Raw genomic sequence first — 23638 nt, forward strand, 5'->3', positions numbered from 1 at the left:
ATCAATTACCCTCAACTCGTAGGCTCTAAAACTCCATCAAAGGCCCAACAATTCCGTCTGAAACGAATCATTTTGCCCAAGTGGAAGGAATGTACACTTATGTACCAGCCCCACATGGGCTGTGGAATGTATGTGCTAGTATATAAGGGGTACATAAGGCTGTATGTGTGGTGCAGTGGAGCGGCTCGCTCGATAGAACGCGCACGCGCTATGGGGGCTGTATGGATGGGACACGGTTTGTCGATAGAATAGAAAATTATTTTGCACTAATTTGATTTGAAGCATTAAGTAGACCTTCCTGACTGTAAATTACTTATGCTGCTGAAAATGTTGTTTTATGTCTGTTGTGTTAACTGCTGGTATTCCTTATTTAAATAAATAAATAAAATGTTTAGTTGAATTGATTATATCTATACGTGTTTAATTGATTGGAATCAGGACTTGTTAATATATAATGTAAATAATTTTCCTGAGAAGCATCTGGTCGAGACTTTTTTTTTCATCTTATAATAAACATTTGAAATTTGACGTTCTCAATATTTTAAACAATAGCTTAATGTATGATATTTCTTGTACTTTTACTTATTTCAAACTATAATTTTATTACATTCCCTTTAACTCTGAATATAATGACACATACAAGTAAAAACAAAAACTTAACCAAGCTACCTCAATGAAACAAAACATCAAGCTGAAGCATCGAGCTCGGAAGTATCGATAATAAATAATTTATGAGTTACGTTCGCCCATCACTAGCCACTCGCCGCTTCCGCAACCAGCGGCTCTGAACTGTAGGGCCCTTGCCTATTGTTATTATTAATGTTAACTAATGAAAATGTGTACGCCATATTTGTAGCAGGGATTAGTTTGTTATAAATGTGACTTCAATTTCGTCAAAAATATGGTCTCTTTTACTTTTTGTTTTTATGTTTTTTCCACTTTTGCTTTGTTTTTGGATATTTTCTATAATATTATTGAGTGTATAGGTAGTAGCTCTGCCTATCGCCTAAAGAAGCATTTATAAAATACGTAAGTGATTATTAATTAAACTGTTCGGAACAGATTTCAATTGGTTTTATCGCACGTTTGTCTTTTTAAATTGTAATAAAAATGATTAAAACTTAGTTAAAACGGATATATGAAACATTGCAATTTACACTACTGTATAATATTGTCAGTAATTTACACTTTTAATATAATAGCGCCAAACCATGCTGTTTAAAAACTGCGACTAAAGTTTGAGGTGGAAAGCTTCACGAAAGCTTCCAAATCGATAGAAGCTAATAAAAGTTTAGGAATCGTTGTGTTTAGGCGGGGCTTAGAGAAAACGATCGTATAAATATATATGTCCGTACTTATAGCTATATCTATACGTTTATATAAATGTTTGCATGAAGCGGACGACTCGTCCGCCCTTTTAAACGTTTTAAGAAGAGATTAGGTATAATAATTAGGTATATTTTTTATTTTTGTTTTAGTGTTTAGTATCCGAAAGATTGGGTTAGACATAAATATTATTATGTAAGTTACTACTGTACGAGAATATAATAGATTCGTGTCACAAATAATAACCGTTTTCTGTAATTATGCGTCTTAATTTAGGGAGTCAAATGTGCCTTTTCTTATTCCCAGACCAAACAGAGAGGTGTTAAAATTTGTACCAGTCATTGGATGATTATTATCTAAATACACCATACACATTACACACACACACACACACACACACACACACACACACACACACACACACACACACACACACACACACATACACACACACACACACCGCCCTCGTAATAATAAAATCAGCAACTCACAATTAGTATTTTTTTGTTTTCAGTTGTTGTTAAATAACCATAGAACTTACGGAACGGTCAACACCGAGGCAAAAGTCCAACAAAGCGGTAGAAATGAATTCGAACGACGAGGTCGGTGATTTTCACGACTCTTCGGAACAAAACTCATTGCGGATAATTGTAATAGGTACCCTGAAGCTTTCAGGGCGGAATGGCTGGTTTCAACCTTGTGCTTAACAGGTTTGAGGTTGTATTGGGAGTATTGTGATTATTAGTTGGCCTGCCTTTTGATTGTTACGTTTAAGTTAAGTAAGTATCCTAAAAAAATGTACTTAGGTAATCCATTTCTTAGGTATTTCAATGAAACGTGGCTTCTGAGTTTTAACGATTTAGCCTTGATTTAAGAAGTAGTTGTATATGTATTAGAAACTTAAACAAAATCTGAATGAATACTAGAAAAATACATACAAATACATGACGTAAATTTTATTTAGAAACCCCACCTTATTGCAAAAAGAAACCTAGGAACCCGAAAAATTATTATTAATTAGAAATGTCACAGTAAAAGTCGTCACGAGTCATTTGGAGAAACGGCCGGCGCTAATGAAACTCCGCGCAAAGACAGTTTTCAATTTAGATGCGAGTTGAATCCGGCGGATTACCGAAGTCAACATTGTGAAGTCAGTCTGCCTACATTATACTGAGGGTTTAGGGGCTCGGTTGAGACGAAAAGTCGGCAACAATTAAATACACCAGAGACGTAAAATTTATTTATACATATAGGTAGAAATAAAATTTAAATATATATATATATATATAATATATGCATCCTTTATCCTTTAAAGTCTGCGAGATGAAATCTTGTATTTAAAGAAAAGTAAAAACAAAATATTATAACAATTTTCCTGATTTCAAAGAAATACATAATAATATTTATATATGACAAGTATAAATAACGAGTCCCACACATATATTTAACATACACAAAGAGTATCTGTAATGAAAACAACAAAACCTAACATACGAGCAAAAAGACAAAGACAAATGAACCGAAAACAAATGCCGACAAAACAATCGCGGGCCGCGAAAAACTTGTCAAAACGGCGCCCTTCCGACAGACGAGCGAGGGGACGGCGCGGGGAGGGACGGGGGGGGGGGTGACAGGAACATGCAAAGAGAATTAAGCCCCCCGCGGGACGCCGGCGCTTGCCTCTCTAATGGCTACAACAGCGATGTTCTAACTACCGGCTCTTTGCTGCAATGGCCGAGATCGCGGCTGTGCAGTAACGCGGGTTCGATTCCCGAGAGATCATGACGGTAGTTAAAAGCCCCGATACTCGTGAGTGCGTAGTGTCAGTGTCACAGAGACAGACAAATACACTCCAAATGATTTTCTTATAAATAATATCCTTATTTTCATGCACTCAATGGAAAGTCCACCTCGTCATTTCGGCACACATCCAATGGCGTACTTTGGGAGAGCCCTACAATGCCCTACATCCAGCAGTGGATGCTATAGGCTGGCTATGATGGTGTTGAGATTAAAAGTTGCTAGAGCTTTTTTTTAAAAAAAATGAAATAACCTCCTTTACGGTTCGGGCAATTGAGCTGTGGAACTCTCTGCCACTTAATGTGCGTAGCGCTAAATCACCACAAACCTTTAAAACACTGGTAAAAAATCATTATCTATCATTGTAAGTAGTCCGTGTCTGTATTATATGTCTTTTATAATTTGTATAGTATAATAATGTTATTAAATTAACTAAGTATATATGTATGTTTGTATAATATGTATGTATATAATTATGTATAGTATGTATTGTTTATGGTATGAATTACAGTATTATAGGTTTATATTAGGCTATAAGTAGGTACATAGTTAGTTATATTATTATTTTGTTATTGTTGGTACACCGCACTCTAAATTGTCACTTTGTTTCCGCTATATATAAGGTTGCCTGTAAGAGATCGCCCTCAGCGATAAGGCCGCCTATTGTACATTACGAGTAGTTCTAGTCTATAAGTATGTTTTTTTTGTATGTCTGATTTATGTGGTGTTCAATAAAGCAATATTCTATTCTATTCTATAACCTTTATATTTATATTAAAGCGGTGTGATGCTCTATCAGCCATTATAATGTTAACAGTAATCACAGTCTTCAAAACGGACTTTCACTCAATCGCAATGACTAATGTAATGATTCATTCAGAAGGTTTGTCATTCCCTTGTTTCCTTCATAGTATTGTAATATTTAATACTTTAAACAAATAAAGGCAAGGTCATTTGCCCACAAATCTGAGGCCGCCAGCATTAACAGTACACACCCCGTCTCATTACCCACTCCCCTATAGCTATTGCTGGTAACACAGTGTAGCTAATGTGCGGTGAAGATAATTTAAGCGAGTAAAAATATAATTTATTCGCCTAAGAAAACGTAAAAAAAATCGGTAAGTAGGTATACAGCTTATACAAAAAATCGTTTAGAAACAAAAGTGATACAGGGAATATTTTTATAACCCACGTTATGTTTATCTAGAGCAAACTGTGTCCGCATGGTGAATAGGAATAGCAGTCATAGTCTAGAGTAGTTTTAAGGGTATGTAGATTATTGTATATGTACCGTAACGAGACCTTAAATAGTAACGAACCTGAGAAATAGTTACCAGTTTCGTTACTTTTGTTTGGCGGAATGCAGAAAGGTATAGATTACATCCAATGCCGTGCTTTAGAAGAGGCCTGCAACAGTGAACTTCTATAGGCTGAACCAGATGAAACGCTTGAGGAAGCGTCTCCACTGCTCACTGCACTGTGTCGGCCCCATACTGTGTAAATTGACTTTCAAATCTGTATGATCACGCGTCGACATCTGCTTTATATTACTAACAGGGATTACCGACTTACAGCTTTTAATATGTTTATTTATACACAACCTAGCTTGTTTTTTAACGCCTAGACTTTGTAATTGATACCTATAATATTATGTATTGCATAGCTTTGGAATGCAAATTTTTGCTACAGTTTAAAGGTTATCCTGAAGATATGTTGTTATTTTAATTTAAAAACTGGTTTTTATATTAATTTAAGAAATTGAATCCTGGTAAGACTGCTATAAGATACGAAACACTACGCCACCCTGTCATCCATAAGCATAACATTAATCCAGGATAGGCAGAGTACAGTAGAATACCATTAAAACAAACACACAACACGGCAAAGTCAGTTCACTCGCAAGAAGCCTGGTCCCGTCGGGAACCGCACTGACCCCAAACACCAACTTTAATATACCGACCCCTCGCCACCGAAATTAACTCGCCAAATCCTCCAATAAGTTTTTATTGCAAATGGCTAGGTATAACGTTAAATCTTGCAAAGCCAGCCATATCGCGTTATGCCCTATTTCGCTATATTTTTTCGCTTGCCCCGTAACATTATCTTTTATAGTGAAAAAGTGGTTATGGGCTGTTCGGCTTTTTGGATGAATTTTATTATGCTTTTTGCGGTTTTATTTATTTAATATTCTTTATAAAAATACCTTTATGTTGGTTACGTTATCGTACCCAATAATTATTACTGAAGTACTATTATTATTTCATAGGTATCTATCATAATTATTATACCTACATATAAAAACATGACACCATAATAATTAACGACACTATTCAATAATTTGAGAACTACCAATATTACACTCTGATCAATAGTGTTGTTAGAACGCACTTCTTAATTGCATAATATCGATAATCTGTCAATCCATATAACTGCATTTAAATAGTTCATCAGCTGACCGCCAGGTGGCTCTCCTTCATAAATTGTTATTATTATCAGGACGCACCTTGACTCTGATTTTGTGGGGTCATCGTTACAATTAAATTGATTGGTTAAATTGTTTGGTAGTTATAGCCGGACTCACGCAAGACATGGGTGAGCAATAATAGACAACCCTGTTAACACTATTGGAGGTTTGTTGACCTTTACGCAATAGAGACTTACTTGAAAATAAACTTTATTGTATTTTTGTGCACGAACTATTGTAATACATTCCATTGTGCTACAAAACTGTAATATCTTTAAAAAAATGGCCATATTAATCAATAATATGATATCAACTTGCATGGAATGCATGTGCCAGGTGAATCCTGAATTTAACTCTACCTAGTTCGAATTCAAGTAGGTATTTATATCGATCCAAAATATGAAAAATTATATAGATTCGGCAGGGGCTTATTTCAAGTGAACAATATTTTATTCCTATTATTTATGTGTTTACTAGGTAGGTATTACTGAACTAAATAACTGTATCAACCAATATAATGTTGCTGTTCAGCATAACTATAATTGTCTGACCGGAACCCAGAGGCTACCAGCCTCTGTCTATGTGCTGGTCTTACGCGGTAAGTTATTGGTCTAATAAATCTTAATTCAGTGAGCGGCGCATGCTAATGTAGCAACCCTAGCTAGGGATGGGGTCATTGCTGCATAAGTTTATCGATTATTGTGCAAGCAACAAACAAACTGTTGAAGATATTATTATGTCGAAGGCTTTTCGTAGGAATTGTGGCCTATCCAAGTTTAAAGTAAGCATAAAACATTAGTTGAGTTGTTATTAATTCTTGTTTAATATTCATTAAGTTATGATGGGTAGGTACGAGTAGTAGTAGGTACACAAGTTAAGTTGGAAGTAAGAGTTTATATCCCACATAAAAATCTGATAGCAATAGACTTTTCCCAAATAATGGCTAAACAACCTATCTATTCTCAACCTTCCAATTACATCTGAAAATTTAAAGGACATAAAAAGACAACAGCATTAATACTACTTACTAAGATAAATCCTCTCGAAAACAAAAATAAACAAACACAACAAATACATTTGCCTCGCTATAAACACTGAATGGACCGTATCAGGAAAACCTTTAGATATATATAAATTCAGTCCAGTATTCATGAGCGTCCGACACAGGAAGTCAATTTTCACAAAAACACTACACTATTAGCAGCCGGTGAAAATAAAACTAGCGAATAATTTATCGAGTAAAAAGACTTTCTGTGTTTGTCTGCCGTCGCGCGGGCGCTTGACAGATGTCGGCCAGCGCGCTTGTCACTGCTGGATCCTACTACTTTTAGTTTTACGCTGTATCTGATCGTATGTTTATCTAAAAAAAAATGGTCTAAATCTGGATACAAAATTAAGTTCAATTGTTTGTGAACAGGCTCTGAATCTGAATAAAACTTAAAACATATTTTATGTTGTAATATAACTCGCCTTCGTATAGTAAAGCATTGTAGTTGTATTCTGAAAACAGTATTCAATTTGTAAACTTAATTAAGGAATTTCACGAATTCATGAGAATATTACAGGTTGAAATGTTCAAGAATTCGGAATATTTTTCATTTAGCACGTACATTTACGAATAAACAGGTAAATAAGAAATCATTATTAGAGTTAGCGAGGTTTACAGAGACTCATTTTAATTTAGCCAGGACTTAATACGAAAACTTACTATTACTTTTTAACTTACGTTAATAATTAATTATTTTACTTAATGATTTTATAATTTCTCGAATAATATAATAAATCTGTCACATCACTATGCACATGTATCTTTTTAATAATGGAAGGATTTGTAAAACAAATGCCGGCGACACGCGGGGAGGGTCGTAGTTTATTTTTATTGTGACTTCGGCATTGCGTTCGGCCGTGGAGTAAATTTTTAATCATCCTTTAAACAGGGGTTTAATGTAGTGCTGATGTGTTTCTGTCGTAGGACTGACAGTCTATAGGTACTAGATAGATTCAGTCTAGGTAGATTTGTGATTCGGAGACGGTGGGCAGGCGGCAAGTTGGCTGATGATGACGCTATAAATTTGCGTTAATCGATCGGTATCGATACAGAAAAGGCTAGCTTATAGACAGAAGTACATTTAACAGCGCATCAGAATATTACAACCTAAAACGTAAATATTGCGCATCGACATTTTGTAAATCCAACTTTTTCATTGCTCGTGCGTGTAGAACACACGAATTCATAGACCACAAAACGTATAACATCGTATATTTCCGGTTGAGGTTAAAATTTCTATACCTAATTTCAAAAAGCGAGCACAATTAACATTGGCTACCGCCTAAAATCTAAAAATAAACACAATACTCATACAACAGTAGATTTTAGCATCGTCATAAAAGTATTACAGCGGTTCTGTCGGCGGCTTTCATCTTTTGTATGAGTTGGGTGACGTGTGAGGTATCGTGGTATGATATTCATGACGAACGAATGGTGTAGTGGTTATAATTATAGTGACTGTGATTGCAATGCCGGAGGTCCCGGGTTCTATTCCCGGCCGGGGCAGATATTTGTTAAAGGGCATATATTTGAACTCGGATCTTGGGTGAAAAACTCTAAACTTAATTTCCTACCACAGAAAAAAGTTAGGATGTTATAAGTTTCACTTGTGCATGATTTCAGATCTTTAGTGTTTGTAAGTGAGTATCCTTCTTTAGACCTTAATGTAGACTTAGGTTATAAGAACTAAAATAATCTAAACATGCGAAGTCACGGATTCATACTTTACTCAATAGTCACATGTTACTAAGTTTATTCAGTAAATGTTGAAGTTTAGTCAACATTGTGAACGGAATCCAAGTGTAGGTACTAATGTTATAAATTATTATTTCCAAGCATTTTCGACTCCGTACATAGTGAAAAAGATTTCTTACTACTATTTCTTTCTTTCTTACTACTTTTACATTTAGCACATAGAGTGCTAGCAAAACTTAAATTTTGAACATGGAAAAAGAGACTTTTGCGACAGAATTCAAAATTTAAAACAATCAGTTTATTTAAAATTTGTGTCTACCGAGAGAATAAATTTGACTAGGAAACTAGATAATAATTTCTTTAAATCAAGTCATGCACAATCCGATTCACAACCGAATTTCGATTCATTCGATATTCAACGGAGCTCAATGGATCAATTCACAACTTGGGACACAAGCGGTTCTCATCGGAAACTACTAAAACTTCGTTAAACAGTAGCCGATTCAATGTTTTTACTGCTGGCCACACGGGCGTCAATAAAAAAACATTATGTGTTTTTTTCTCTCCACAAATTTTACTGAACTGGCCACTTCGCAACATACTGTGAGATTCTACGGAATGGTTGGTCGGCATTTGTTTTTCGTGGTTGATTTTGAAACTAACGACGACTTTAATTTAAGTTCTAAACTCTTGCATGCTTTCTAAAGTAGGTACTACCAAAGCAGTAAACTTGATGTCATCTTTCCAAAAAGCTTTTCTGAATTTTTTGTTTTAAACTAAAAGTTTTTTTATGTATTTCGCGCTTTTGCCATGCCAAAAAACCAACTATTTTTAAGTGACTTTTCCAGAAAAAGTTACACTATTAAGTATTTGCAGCTTTTTTATGTTTCTGAGAGCGATTAAAAGTGCTTAAGTGATGATTACGTTAGGCAAAGTTAGTGTGGGTAGGGAAACACGGACGACTCTTTTTAAAGACCACTGTTAGTTGGTCCGCCTGTACCTACGGCATATACGGAGTGTTTATTTATCGAGCCCACACATAATACAGCGAAGTGGTTCAGAGTCAGACTGAGTTTTTGTAAACGAATCTTTTGTGAAATGTAGGTGTAATTTTTGGAAAAAACCTGACCGCATATTTTATGTTAGCTTTCGAGATGTTCTGTTTGATTTTAAACCAAAGTTCCTTTTACTTACAAGCAGTAAATACATATAGCTTACTCAATAAGACAGTTTCCATACCGAAGCACGAGATATAAAAATACTAAAATGCCAAACATTTGATTGACGCCATTATAGAATTTTAGTAAAAACCCCACCAATATTTATATAGTTTAACCCAACAACCTTTCCGTTCCGATAACATATTAATGATCATTGATCACTATGCAAATACCAAGACTCACCTGAACTAGACAAGGCAGTAACAACCGTGAACGACCATCAAATGAGTAAAGTTAATACAGACACAGCTACCACAGTAGTTAAACCCGGTGACAGATGACTTAACGAACAAACACTTGGCGATAAACTAGACGCATCTAATGGGATAAGTCAAGCAGCTGTAGCAGTTAGCAAGAGACGTGACAAGTGACGATCGGATAGTGTGACTGACGGATTAGTAGCTGTTATCGATTTATCGGACACTGAAAGGTTTGGAGATACGAATTGGAGTATTATTGTCGAGGGTGTTAAGCAGTGAAGAAGGCTATTGATAGGTGAATATGACTTTTAGGACGTGGAAAGTTTCAAATTGATTGTGATAATCGAATATGCAAAGAAAAGCGAAAAATTCAAGCGTGCAACGCTTCTGATAAATCATTTAACCACAGAACTGCGCTACTTTCATATGCCATCCATGCAAGTTATCTGTAGTTGCGATCTTCCATGCCATATTATTGCTACTTATGATATATTTGGTTAAATATTACATAGAATAGAATAGAATACTACTTTATTGACTTAAAAACAATTTAAGATAACAACATAAGACAGATTAAGTATTATATTGCTTCTATGCGCTGAAATAAATAACAATATGCCTTCAATGGTCCTCATTTCGAGATCCCTTAATTTTATTATAATCAAAACTAATATACCTAGTTAACATACTAAGCTAAATGTGGACTTTTTTATTGAAACAGTGAGTACCTAGGTATATCTGCAGAAACTATTAGCAGAGAAGATGAAAATTTACTCAATGTGTGATCCGAAATCACATGTGGATCAAAACAATTTGGTGTAATGATTAGCGAAGCGTTTAGTGGCGCCGTTTGACCAATTTACTGAGCATTTATCGGCTTAGCACGAGCCAGGTCTAATCATTAGGAGCTATTAGTATTTCATAACATGCGTTTAAAAATATCTAAGAAAGATTTGCTGTATGCTTAATATGTTCACTAAATGGTCCCTTTACACAGTTTTTCCGTTATGGTTGTTTGGAAATTGGTCTTAGAGATATGGAAAATACTCTACTAACACTATTTCACAAAAGTCATTACTCTTTCAGTATCCATGTTGGTAAATTCTACATTGACATAAAATATCGTTGGACATTTCCACTCTCAACTATGGCCTCGTCAAACAATGCAGACCGCGCATAAAACCTTTTTACGAGTTCCAAGGCTGTTACAGGTAGACCATTACCACAAACCAGCCTTAAAACAAAACCTGCACGATCAAATTTAGAGGCTAATAAATTCAGAATTGAGATGATTTTTCAATACCCTTCAGTGTTATTGCTGAAATGTTTTGGCACACAAAAATGGATTCTAAATATTTTCTGATACAGTGTAGAGTTGTTTAAAGTGCAGTTGAGATGTGTGGAAGGCTGCGTGAAAACTGTCGGGCTAGTGCAACATTTGGTCCGTACGTGCGAAGAGGGTGCCGCAAGGTACGATCCAGGGGCCGCTGAGTTTTGTTTTTTTCTGTGAAGGTGTTTGTTTGCGAGCGTTGGCGTTGAGGGTTCCCGCAACTCTTGCTTCTAGTTATTTTGTTTTAGTTATATTCATGAATATGCCTATGGCAATAAAATATTTGATTTGATTTGATTTGTGTAGTAGTTAGTTTATGAGTATGACGGTTACGATCTCATACTTTCACTGTTGTGTGTAAAATTCTTTCGGCTTTGCTAATTTCAATAATTGTTTACCGAAGTCATCGAATCTGCTCCTAGTGTAGGTAGGTAGGTATAGGGATGCCAGTAATCAGAAATATGAAATATTTCACGATAATGGCGTTTGTAGTCACATTCTAGGATCCTAATACTCCATAACACTCCCAAGAGACGCGCACTGATTTATTGATTAATGTCATCAATTTGATTCATGCCATTATTAGTCATTATTCACTACCGTAGAACTAATACATCATTATTATTATATAAATTTATTATCATACTGAACCACATTAAAACATTTTCAATCACTCCTGCTGACACGCTTCTAAACACAATCGTATCATCGGTAACGGTCCGGAGGTTTTTGATTTTACAAAAGAACTTTTATGGCTTATATTCACCTGCCGATGTCGGTCAAACAGACGTGATATTGTGGGTTGCCATAGTATCGGGGTTATATGATATTTGTTCGGTCTCCAGTCGGTAACCTTTGCATTCATAAAAGAATATTGATAACGTAATATTCTTCCGGCTTAAATAAATTTAGCACAACGTTGTTTTTGTTTTGTTCGCTTTTGTAACTGTAATTTTTTTGTAGAAAACAGTTATAAATACTTATTCTAATTTGTTACATCTACTACTTTCTCATTAATATTTTAGATCTCACTTTAGTGTCTTGAAGACACTGTTCAACAATGTCTGTACCCAGATCTTCATATCTATCCCGAAGATTTCCAATTGTAATAATTCAATGCCTACCTCCATTTCTTCTACAACAAGTGCAGCAAGTATAGTATCGAATTGCCACGTTAGCCTGTGATAGGTCCTAAGGCCTTAACTTGCAAAGTACAAACCTGTCTAATAGCTACTATTTAGTTATAAGTACAACTATGTACCTATATCTTCTGGCACTGTGATTTGTTGTATATGTAAGAAAGTTGAATTTTATCTATCTAATCTCCACTGACCTGCACCCTGTTCTCCGTAATTACGTTAACCAAATACCAATTCTAACTCTTCTACATCTAGGTGTAATCTCCACTGACCTGCACCCTGCTCTCAGTCAGTCCGATGCGCATGGCGATCTCCTCCCGCATGAAGATGTCTGGGTAGTGCGTCTTCGAGAAGCAGCGCTCCAGCTCGTTCAGTTGTGCTGGTGTGAACCTGCGAATGGGGACTTTTATTAGATAGATAGTTAGAATACACTTTATTTTTACACCAAATAATAATAACTACATTGACGTTGTAACTTAATTAGGGTATAAAAGGCGGTCTTATCAATTGAAGCAATCTCTGCCAGACAACCTTCGGATGGAGGGAATATATCACTATAATTATTAGTGTTTAAGGTTAGACATCATATCGGGGTAAAATAAATGATACTGTAGGTATTGCTATACTAAGTACACATTATTCGCAGTTTTCTATGAGAATAGAACACTAGACTACACATACACCCGTGATCTTCTTGGTCGCTCATCAGCACATAGTATTAACCACTATATCTAGACCTATTTCGCTCTACTAGTGCTGAGTCTCTTCTGCCTAGTTTCTTTTGTTACCAATACATAATAACCACTAAATATCATAGTAACCCTTCAACCCTGGTTCCGTTACAAGGTTAGGTGTGCCTTTTGCTAAGTCTTTTTGTCTAAAAATCTTATGCCTGTCTAGTCGAGTCAAATTCATAGTATAACGCACTCACGAGCAATGTAAAAGTTCTAGTGACATAGCACCAAATTACTCCTAAACGGAAAAGACTAGCTTAATGAGGCCGTCTGCAATATTTAATTGATTTAAATCAAATCAAATATTTAATTGCATTTCGCAGCGCATTACAATATTACCAACTGAAAATGTAAATATTTTGTACAAGTTCTAAATCAAAAACATAGTTTAAAAAATTGGGGTCATTAATTTGATTTCGACATTTTGTCAGTGGAACTTTTTCATTACATCAAGTAATAATAGTCTCTATTTTTTTAAATGCGACTACCACTTTATCTAGACCCCCTGATCCCCTTCTACTCTCACCTGGTCCGGTGTCTCTTCTGCTTGGTGGGCTTGTCGCTGTCAGACGCGGAGGAGCCCATGCTGACCGGCACCGCGGACATGTGAGGGGTGTGCTGCTGGTGGAGACCTGCGGTAGTGAGCTTTGTTAGTTGGGGGTAAGGGTGGAAATCGCTGTGCTGTGGCATGTACATCTAGAGGAGATAATAATACACATCTATAACAAGTTTTATCGCATTGTTCACAAGCCACTGCTACCTTTCATGTCATATCACTCCATCCATCCTTCACAAAAGCAGCAATGCATCACTTCCATTGTTATTGTTCACTCTCCACTGCTTCCATTCCGTTTACTGCTCCCTAACTATTCCTTACAAATGCATCAATGCATTTACTACGTTGTGATCAAAACATTCCAGCTAATGTTGAGCATTGGGCGCCATAGATACTACGTAGGGTAACGTAACGTACCTTGGGACGCTTGTACCTCGGGACATTGATTGTATTTTAAAAACCGGCTACATAAACACATTAAAATTCTACCCTAGGCATAGTATTTTACTCGCTTGGCAAAACTAGTGAGTCTCGTGATCATACCAGCATCGTTTTTTTTTTTTTTTTTTCGCCTGGCAACCCTGGCGAATAGCTGTCAATGAAACAGCTGCTTAAAATTAAATTAATTTTATTCATTAAAAACTAGTTAATAAGCTTAAAATCATTGTAATAGTAAAAATCTAGTGCTAATTCAAGTAACTAAAGTGAATTTTGTGCCTCACAACATAGTTATAACCTAATTGGTGAGCTTGGAAATTGGACTCACCGGTGACCTGTCAAATTTCGAATTTGCAACGAAATATCAGGCGAGTATTGTGTAAAATTATCTATAATTATTAAGTATTTTCTCCCCTTAGTCTTAATATCTTGTCTAATTCTATATAACCACCTATTACAACGTTCTTTTCCGTTAATTTTGTATTTCCTACCCTTTTTTTTTTCATTACTAATTTGCTACTATAATTTAGTATTTTCACTTTAGTATTCCTATCTATCAATAACTGTAGTCTCCCTATGTTTCATTGTTATACTTTCTATTTCATTTCAATTTAATCACAATATAGTTAGAAGAACAAGTTGCAGTATAGAATTTATATATTATATTTTTTAAAACTTGTGTTGTAGGTTTTATTTTTTCATAAGTACTAACATAACCTTGTCCCCATCCCTGTAGTCTTGGTTTAGGTACTTTAGGGACATAAATCCTTCTATGACTCGTGTGCTCGTTTCACTTGACTAATATGTGGAAGTGAATTTGAATGCCTATACTTGTTACATAGATAACTAACATTCACTTCCTTAGACTAGCTTAGCTACCAAATAAGTAAACTAGGTACTTTTTATGCTTACATAATTACATAAATATATATATTTTCTTATTTTTAATATCTTTTAACACCTTGTTGTCCTGTAATCATTGTAACAGTGATAAACAATTTCATATCTCACTAGTTTAACTACCAATCTTCATTATCTATCGATATACTACCGTACTCCCCCGTGTGGTTTCAGGAAACTACCAAAGATGATGACCCGTGGGAAAGCACAAACCCGTGACCTGGAGCTCCAGCTGAGGAACACACTCGAAGACCTTAAAGCATCTCGAGACCTGTCTGATCAACTGATGAAAGAACGGGAAGAAAATGAGAAGGAATTTGAATGTCTCTTGAAAAAGAACACATCCCTGAAGAATGTTGTGACCGAGTTAGATATCCAATGTCAGGACTTGCAAGGCAAATGTGACGAGTTGAGTAACTTGCTACACTCATACCAGCAATGCCAAGATATACACGAAGTCACCCTGTCTCAGATTCACAGCCTTGAACAACAGCTGGCAGAGTCAAATGCTGAAATCCACAGACTGAATGAGAAGAAACAGCATGATGCAAATAATGAAACAATGGCCTTGTATGACGAACTAGTTAGCTCCCACTCAAAAACTGTGCCTACAATAGACCTAACCACACCTTGTAAGGAACTGCAATATGATGATTGTTGTGAAAAGAAAATCAAGATAATAGGTGCAAATAAACTAAAGAAATATTGTAGAATAAATAGATTTATAAGTAGAACTAAGAAAACAATCAAGAAATATAAGACCATCCCACACCAACCTTTAAAAACAGAAAAGGTGAGACTTGGAACACTGGTCCAAAAATACGAGAAAGAAATTTCTAAACAAAACCAGGAGCTCGCAGACTGCAACGAACAGTACGAGATAAATATGGCGATGCTACAACAAAGACTAAATAACTTGAAGTTAGTCTTAAACACTCCAAGGGTACCATCTACTGAGGAAAACACCACCAGCTCCCAGATGTCAGCGGCTCTGGCTCTATCAGAGGCCACCCAAGATGCATCACCTGGCACTCATACCAGTGACATTGCCAAGCAGCTGCAGCAGTCCACCCCGGCCTCCACCACGTGCACTCCAGATGAGTTCCGGCCAGATGGATTCTGCAACGACGAGCCCGCCACGCCATCACTCTATACTCCAATGTCAAAGCAGCCCGCAGTGACCCCAGCCTCGTCTTCATGTACCAGTCTGCAAGAAGAAGCCCCATCGAGTAGCTACAGTTGTTCTCCTTATGAGACAATTGTTTTTTCTGATAAGTTAGGTAGTAAAATGGGCTATATGCTGAACGACTATCTCAGGCAAAAAGTAGTTAATATATGTATGCCAGGTGCCTCATTTAAGCAAATTGTAGATAGGATAGTGTCAGGGCAATACAGCTTGAATACTACAATAGTATTACTAGTAGGAAATAGCATAGAAGTAGAGAAAGAGGACATAATTCAATGTAATGACGCACTTTCTTCTATTAATGTTAGGAAAACCATTATTTGTGCTTTCCCTTACTCCAAAGCAGAATAATTACATAGGTGATTTAAATATGTTATTATTTAACATGACCTTTGGTGACAGAGAAAGAATGATGTATTTCGATACAAATAAATTTATTCATAATTTTATTTTGACTAAGAGTACATTATTTGTACCTAAGTTTTATAAGCGACAGATAGCTAAATTGTTAGCTTACAATATTTATGACCCTGTTATAAGTAGTATAACAGAAGTAGGACCAACTGATACGATAGTTAGTAGTAATACTAATGTAAATTTAAACTGCCATGCACGACAAGAGATGAGCAACTGAGAGTTGTACACCAGAACATTCAGGGGCTTTCTCGCAAACTTCTAATGCTAGAGTTATTTTTAGAACAATACGACATAGACATAATTTGTATTACTGAGCATCACCTTAAAAATGATGACATGAATTTTAATGTAAAAAATTATAATGTTATTAGCTCATTTAATAGGAAATCGTTAGACAAAGGAGGATCATTAATAATTGTAAAGAAAAATTTAAAATGTAAGGATAGGAAAGACATTGTAAAATTATCGGTCGAAAGAATAGCTGAACTAGCTTGTGTTGAGATGGACAAGTATATAATTTTAAGCGTGTACAGGCCCCCCTCTTCTGACTATAAAGTATTTGAGAAAGTGATGGAGGATAGTCTTACCATCTTATCTAAGAGCTCAAAACAAGTGGTCGTGGTGGGAGATTTTAATATTGATTTATTAGTTGAGACTTCTATGAAATGTTGTATAATTAATTTGTTCAAGTCATATAATTTAAGTAATGTCTTCCTGGAACCTACCAGAATTACTCCCACCTCAGCCACTTGTATTGACAATATTTACTGTAATTGTGATTTTACTAATCATTCTGTAATCAATTGCTTACCATCCGACCACAGTGGGCAAATTATTACGTTTCCTTGTACTTTTGAACGTAAGTCAGCCACTTTCAAGTTCAGACCAGTAACATCATACAGAATTGATAAGTTTAAATCTCGATTGAACAGTAAACTTGACTACTGTAGAAGCTCTGAAAGAAATCCCAATGATGCCTTTAAGGAAATATTTCAAGGTTTGTCTCAAGAATTTGAAAACGTGTTCACTAAGAAAGAAGTAGATGTTAATTGTAAACTAAGTCTTAATGATTGGGCAACATCGGGAATTTATAAGAGCAGACGTAAATTATATGATCTCTATGAACAGCGTACATTTACTCATGACGATAACTTTAGAGATTATGTAAAGAAATATACAAAGATATTCAAAGCCGTTTGCCACCAAGCTAAATCAGATTATATAAATAGAAAGATTAAAAACTCTAATAACAAGATTAAAACCGTATGGAATATCATTAATACTGAAACCGGGAAGAATAAACCACGTGATTTAAATTTTGAACTTAAAATTAATGATAAAATTGTTTCATCTAGTGAAGAAGTGGCTTCCGTCTTTGAAGATTTTTTCCGTAGTATACCGTTAGCTACAACTGAGAACCTTGATTCATCTTGCGCTGAAGCTGAACGTTTGCTAAGAGGGAATGCACCGCCTTGCGATCTCGACTTTCAATTTCATGGTATAAATACACAGACCATAATTACCACTTATAAAGAATTAAATTTAAAAATGACAGAAGATTTATGGGGCATGTCCGTTAAAGTTATTAGTCATGTTATTGATATCCTAGCACCCCACTTGGCTAATCTTTTTAACAGATGCATTGAGGTCGGTGTATTCCCCGATTTGATGAAACTTAGTAAACTAATACCGCTTTTTAAATCTGGTGAGAAAAATGATCCCAATAATTTTAGGCCTGTATCAGTTTTGCCAGTACTGAGTAAAATATTTGAAAAAATTATGCTGCATCAAATGCTTTCGCACTTTAGTATTCACGGCCTTCTCCATAACCAACAGTTCGGTTTCACCAAAGGTCGATCTACAACTGACGCTGGTGTCGCGTTGGTCAAACACATATTTAGTGCTTGGGAGGAACGTCTTGATGCTGTGGGTGTATTTTGCGATCTATCGAAAGCATTTGATTGTGTGGATCATGCCACTCTACTTATGAAACTTAAATATTATGGGCTAACTGGCAAAGCTCTTACATTATTGGAATCATACTTGAGCAACAGAACTCAACTAGTTGACATAAATGGAGTGCGTTCGGCTGGCTGTACTGTCAGTATGGGTGTTCCCCAAGGCTCGATTTTAGGACCATTCTTGTTTCTTGTATATGTTAACGATTTACCGTTTTTGGTAGATAAATTATGTGAGATAGTACTGTTTGCTGATGATACTTCACTTATATTTAAGTTGAAGCGACAAGAAGTCAATTTTGACAATGCAAACAGTACTCTTTCCATAGTTGCTAATTGGTTCACTGTAAATAATTTAGCTCTTAACTCCAAGAAAACAAAATGAATTAAATTCACTTTGCCTAATGTAAGACAAGTAGAGACATATTTGACATTGAATAACGATAAGCTAGAGTTAGTAAATGAAACGGTATTCCTGGGTATTACAATTGACTCAAAGTTGCAATGGGGACCCCATATTGAGAGGATAGCCGGTAGATTGAGTTCTGCAGCTTATGCGGTTAGAACCATTAGACAGTTAACAGATGTAGATACAGCCAGGCTTGTGTATTTTAGTTATTTTCATAGTGTTATGTCTTACGGAATTCTATTGTGGGGACGAGCGGCTGACATTAATCAAATCTTTGTTCTGCAAAAACGAGCAATTCGAGCCATATATGTATTAGGGTCTAGAATTTCATTAAGAGATACGTTTAAGGAAATAGGTATACTAACTGTTCCATGCCAATATATCTATGAAAATATTATGTATGTTCGTAAAAACTTAAATTCATTTAGTAAAGTAGGAGCCACTCACGGTATTGAGACCAGAAACAAAAATAAGTTGCTTTTCCCCACACTCAGACTTTCGAAAACAAACACATCATTCATGGGGAACTGTATACGCTTTTATAATAAATTATCAAATGAAGCAATAAACCTTACTGAGCAAAAATTTAAGAATTATGTTAAAGCTACATTATGTAGTAAAGCTTACTATAGTATAAATGATTATTTAAACGACAAAAACGCGTGGTCTTGTCCACCTCAGCTAAGGCTATTGAAAAAATGAAATGGATATAGGTACTTAAGTAAAATTGTAGGTACTAGATATAAGTAAAAATTGTAATAGATTATAAGGAAAAAGTTGAAAAGATGCTCGAGGAGTTTCTTTCGCCATTTCTTTCCTTCTCAATGACGGGGCCTTTGTGAAATGGTGGTAGATGACTATCGACAAATAATTGTAAAATTTTACGTCGATTAAACCATTTGAATTTGAATTTGAAAAATTTGAAAAAAAAAAAAAAACCATTTGAATTTGAATTTGAATTTGAATTTGAACATCGAGTGTGTGGTGAAGACAATATGAAGTTTTTTTGAGTCAAAAGTAGCTTTTGTATAGTTTTTTGTGTTGCTTTATCTCATTGAGGCATGCTCAAAATAAAAACATGGATGTCACGTATAACTTTTCAGTTATTTAATTTTATGACATGGCAATTGTCTGTAAGATTCCTAAATTAAAAATAAAGATATTTAAATTTTGGTTAAATATTGCTTTTTTGTACCTTGGGACACGATTAAATTTGTACCTTGGGACACTGTTTCCTATGGCTTTGTACTATGGAAAATGCAAACATCTAAATAACGCCTTATATCTCTGTTCTTATTAGTGCCAGAGTGAAACTAGACAGAAGAGAGATGCAGTAAATCAATAAGAACAGAAATATAAGGCGTTATTTAGAAGTTTGCATTTTCCATAGTACAAAGCTATAGGAAACAGTGTCCCAAGGTACAAACGTGTAACGTACCTTGGGTCAAAACAAGCATTTTTACTTTTATCTTAATTTAATAAAATCCGGCCACACTAAAGCTTTAGCACAAATACTAGTGATAATAGATTATATATCCTACCGAATAAAGAAAATTTCACATTCATATCTTAGTTGTACGCTGCGATAGCTTCATTCAAAGTTGGGGTAGTCGAAAATGTCCCTAGGTACGTTACGTTACCCTACTTTAAATAATAATCAACTTATATACTAACCGACATTCTCTCCAAATACTGCTAACAGAAGCATCAATCAACCTGCGTTGCGTTCGAGACAAACCCGGCAGTGTGAGACCATACGTCTTACGTACTCTGATAATGTCACCACTTAAACATGAGGCGATACTACCGCATTGCTCACCATGCACCAATGGACTGCCATCTTTCTTCCCACATCTCCTCAACCATCCCTTACAAGAGCATCAATGTATCACCTGCGTTGTGTTCGAAACCAATCATGATATCATCCTAATACTAAAAGACATTATCGCATCATCCAACATACACTGCTTTCTTTCCTCACATTTCTCCTTAACTTCTTCTAACAAAAGCATCAATGCACTACCTGCGTTGTGTTCGTGTCGTATGCCGGCGATGTGTAGCCTCGCGTGCGCATGGTGCGGGCGCTCCAACAACTTGGGCTCGTGCTTCGGCTCGTCCCCGCACTCCTTGTGACCTGACGAGAGAGATGGGGATATGTAGAGTGCTGTTTGTGAGAGAGAGTTGGTGATATGTAGACGGTGATTTATGGGCTACAGATGGTTGCGGTCAGGACTCCTTGTGACCTGGAGACAGAGATGGGGATGTGTAGTGTTGTGTTGGTGGGATAGAGAGGGAAATTTTCATGGAAGTCTGCACTCCTTGTGACAGCTGTGACCTGGAGAGAGAGATGGGGATATGTAGAGTGGTGCTGGTGGGATAGAGAGGGAAGCGTTGGTGGTTCTTAGCAATTTTTGAGAGCTGGAGAGAGAAAGAGATGGTGATAATAATGTAGACGGTGGTTGGTAAGATAGAGATGGAAGTATTAGTAGTTGTCATCACTCCTTGAGATCTGGGGGTAGAAATGGTGATATGAAGAGTAGCACTGGTGAAATAGAGCGAAGTATTCGTGGCTATCATCACTCTTTGTGACAGGATAGAGATGGTGATATGTAGAGTAGTGCTGGAGGGATAAAGAGGGAAGTATTGGTGGTTTTCACCACTCCTTGTGACTTGGAGAGGGAAAGAGATGATGAAATGTAGAGAGGTGTTGCTAAGATACAGATAGAAGTATTATTTGAAAACCTGATGATTGTTCATTAATGGGTACAAAAATAGTAGCAACTTGAGTCACATGGGAGCTGAGAGTAAGAGATGGTCATAATATGTAGAGTTGTAGAGTTTATAAAATGAACAGATATGGTGGAATTGAAGATCCCGAGACTACCTGAATATCAAAATTTTATAATTTATTCAAGTAACACTAGCAATGAAAAAGTTCCATTGAAAAAAGCACCAAATTACACCTAAACGGAAAAGACTAGCTTAATGACGCCGTCTGAAATATTGAAGAATAGTTAACAACTCATCAAAATATAACCAACTAAAACTGTAAATATTTTGATTAAATTTTAAATTAAATGTTGAAAAAATTGTGTCATTAATTGTCGACTTTTTCTAAGTGGAACTTTTTCATTGCTCGTGTGTATATTATTATTTTCAGATCAGACTTTGTATTATTTATAAAAGTTATAAACGATAGTCCGCTAGCCGTATCGCCAAAGTCACCCTCAAAATAACTTCATGACTTACAAGAGACAGCACATAATTGTGAAAGTTTCAGTCGTGAACAAAACTTCAGCAATATCGAGCGGGCAGCGATCTCGAAGAGTCGTTGGCTTCCAGTAACTGCCTGAACTGAGCATTGCTTTTCAATAAGGCTTTTGCGGGCATGCATGTGGAAAAGTCTAGACATTGGCATTGGTAGTGATTATTCCGAAGGCACAATAATTTTATCAATTTAGTTCTATAGACGCTCGTTTTTCTGAATCCTAACTTCCTAATCCTAATCCTAACTAATAAATTGGTAAATTTTCCCCGATAAACCGGTTTGAAAGGTGCTACAATGAGTTAGAATCGAAATATAACTTAGATATTTATAATGACTCCCCTATTGTTTGGAAGAAGAAACTGCTGCAACCATAATTATCACCATTAATTTTCAAATAATAACTAATGTAACATAATTTTTCAAATTTGATTTAATTTTATTTTAGACATTCTTAATAATTATTATAAATCGATTTTATTTGTATATACCTATTCTTAATTTATTTTTAATTCATTTCATTCATTTAAGCAATTTAGGTTTGTAAATATATGTATATTATAATTCTATTGTACATGGCTTTAAATATTGTATATTTTAGTTTAGATTTTGCATGTTAACAATAATTTTATTTAAATTTTAAATAACTGTTTACGTTAGTCCTATTGAATGCTGTTGCACGCCTGTAATTGGTGCATAGATAGAATAATAATACCTTTAATTATGTCTTGATAATGTATGATCATATGTACTGTTGGTGTGTCTATTTTTGTAAAATAAAATAAAAATAAATAAAACTAATATTATAAATGCGAAATTAACTGTGTCTGTCTGTCTGTTTGTCTGTCTGTCTGTTACTCTTTCACGCCAAAACTACTGAACGGATTTGAATGAAATTTGGTATCCATACGATCTAGACCCTGGGAAAGAACATAGGCTACTTTTTATCCCGGAATTCCCACGGGAAAGCTTTTTGAGGCTAAGCAAAGCGCGCGGGAACAGCTAGTATATGGAAATAAATGGAGTCTACCCGGCCAATCACAAAATCGAATTTCAAAGAAGGAAGTGTAGTCTTGATTAGAGCTGGCTTCAATTAATTGTTTTTTGCTACCTAAACATTTAACACACATGAGAAAAAAATTGCTAAACTTTTTAACACACATTGTAGGTTGCAAACCGTATCGCCGTCGACCTAAATCAGTGCAGAAAAACAAATTAAACACCCCATACAAATAACTGCAATAATACCGCCGGTGGCTTAGCGGATTACCGTCGTCTCATAAACTGGGGTCGCGGGTTGACTCCCGGCCGGGACGGATATTGTTCGCGGGGACACTTAATTGGAATGTAAACTTGGGATTGTAAAATGGTGGTGTTGAATTTATTGGATGTTTTGTTGTGGTAGGTATTTTTTTCACTGTATGTATCATAAACTCTACTTCCTGTGTCTTTGGGTGCCCCCATAGAGGTACTATGAAACTGGTACTGTGAAGTACTGTTTCATGATAAAAAGGTATACTAGACGTAGGTATAACAACGTTCAGTCTTGAAGG

General features: G+C 35.7%; 1 protein-coding gene across 2 annotated transcripts in view; it reads right to left on the reverse strand.

Annotated features, from left to right (window-relative positions):
* Positions 1-23638, reverse strand: part of LOC105390346 (homeobox protein orthopedia) — a 49579-nt gene that overhangs the window by 23198 nt on the left and 2743 nt on the right. For both annotated transcript variants that reach the window (XM_038111265.2, XM_048631259.1), the window contains exons 2-4: positions 20844-20954; positions 13483-13588; positions 12495-12612 (exon numbers count right to left, since the gene is read on the reverse strand). In XM_038111265.2, coding sequence (XP_037967193.2) covers positions 12495-12612; positions 13483-13588; positions 20844-20954 — 335 coding nt within the window. The remainder of the gene's footprint in view (positions 1-12494; positions 12613-13482; positions 13589-20843; positions 20955-23638) is intronic.

The sequence above is a fragment of the Plutella xylostella genome, chromosome 28, assembly GCF_932276165.1.
Source record: "Plutella xylostella chromosome 28, ilPluXylo3.1, whole genome shotgun sequence".
NCBI classification, from domain to species: domain Eukaryota; kingdom Metazoa; phylum Arthropoda; class Insecta; order Lepidoptera; family Plutellidae; genus Plutella; species Plutella xylostella.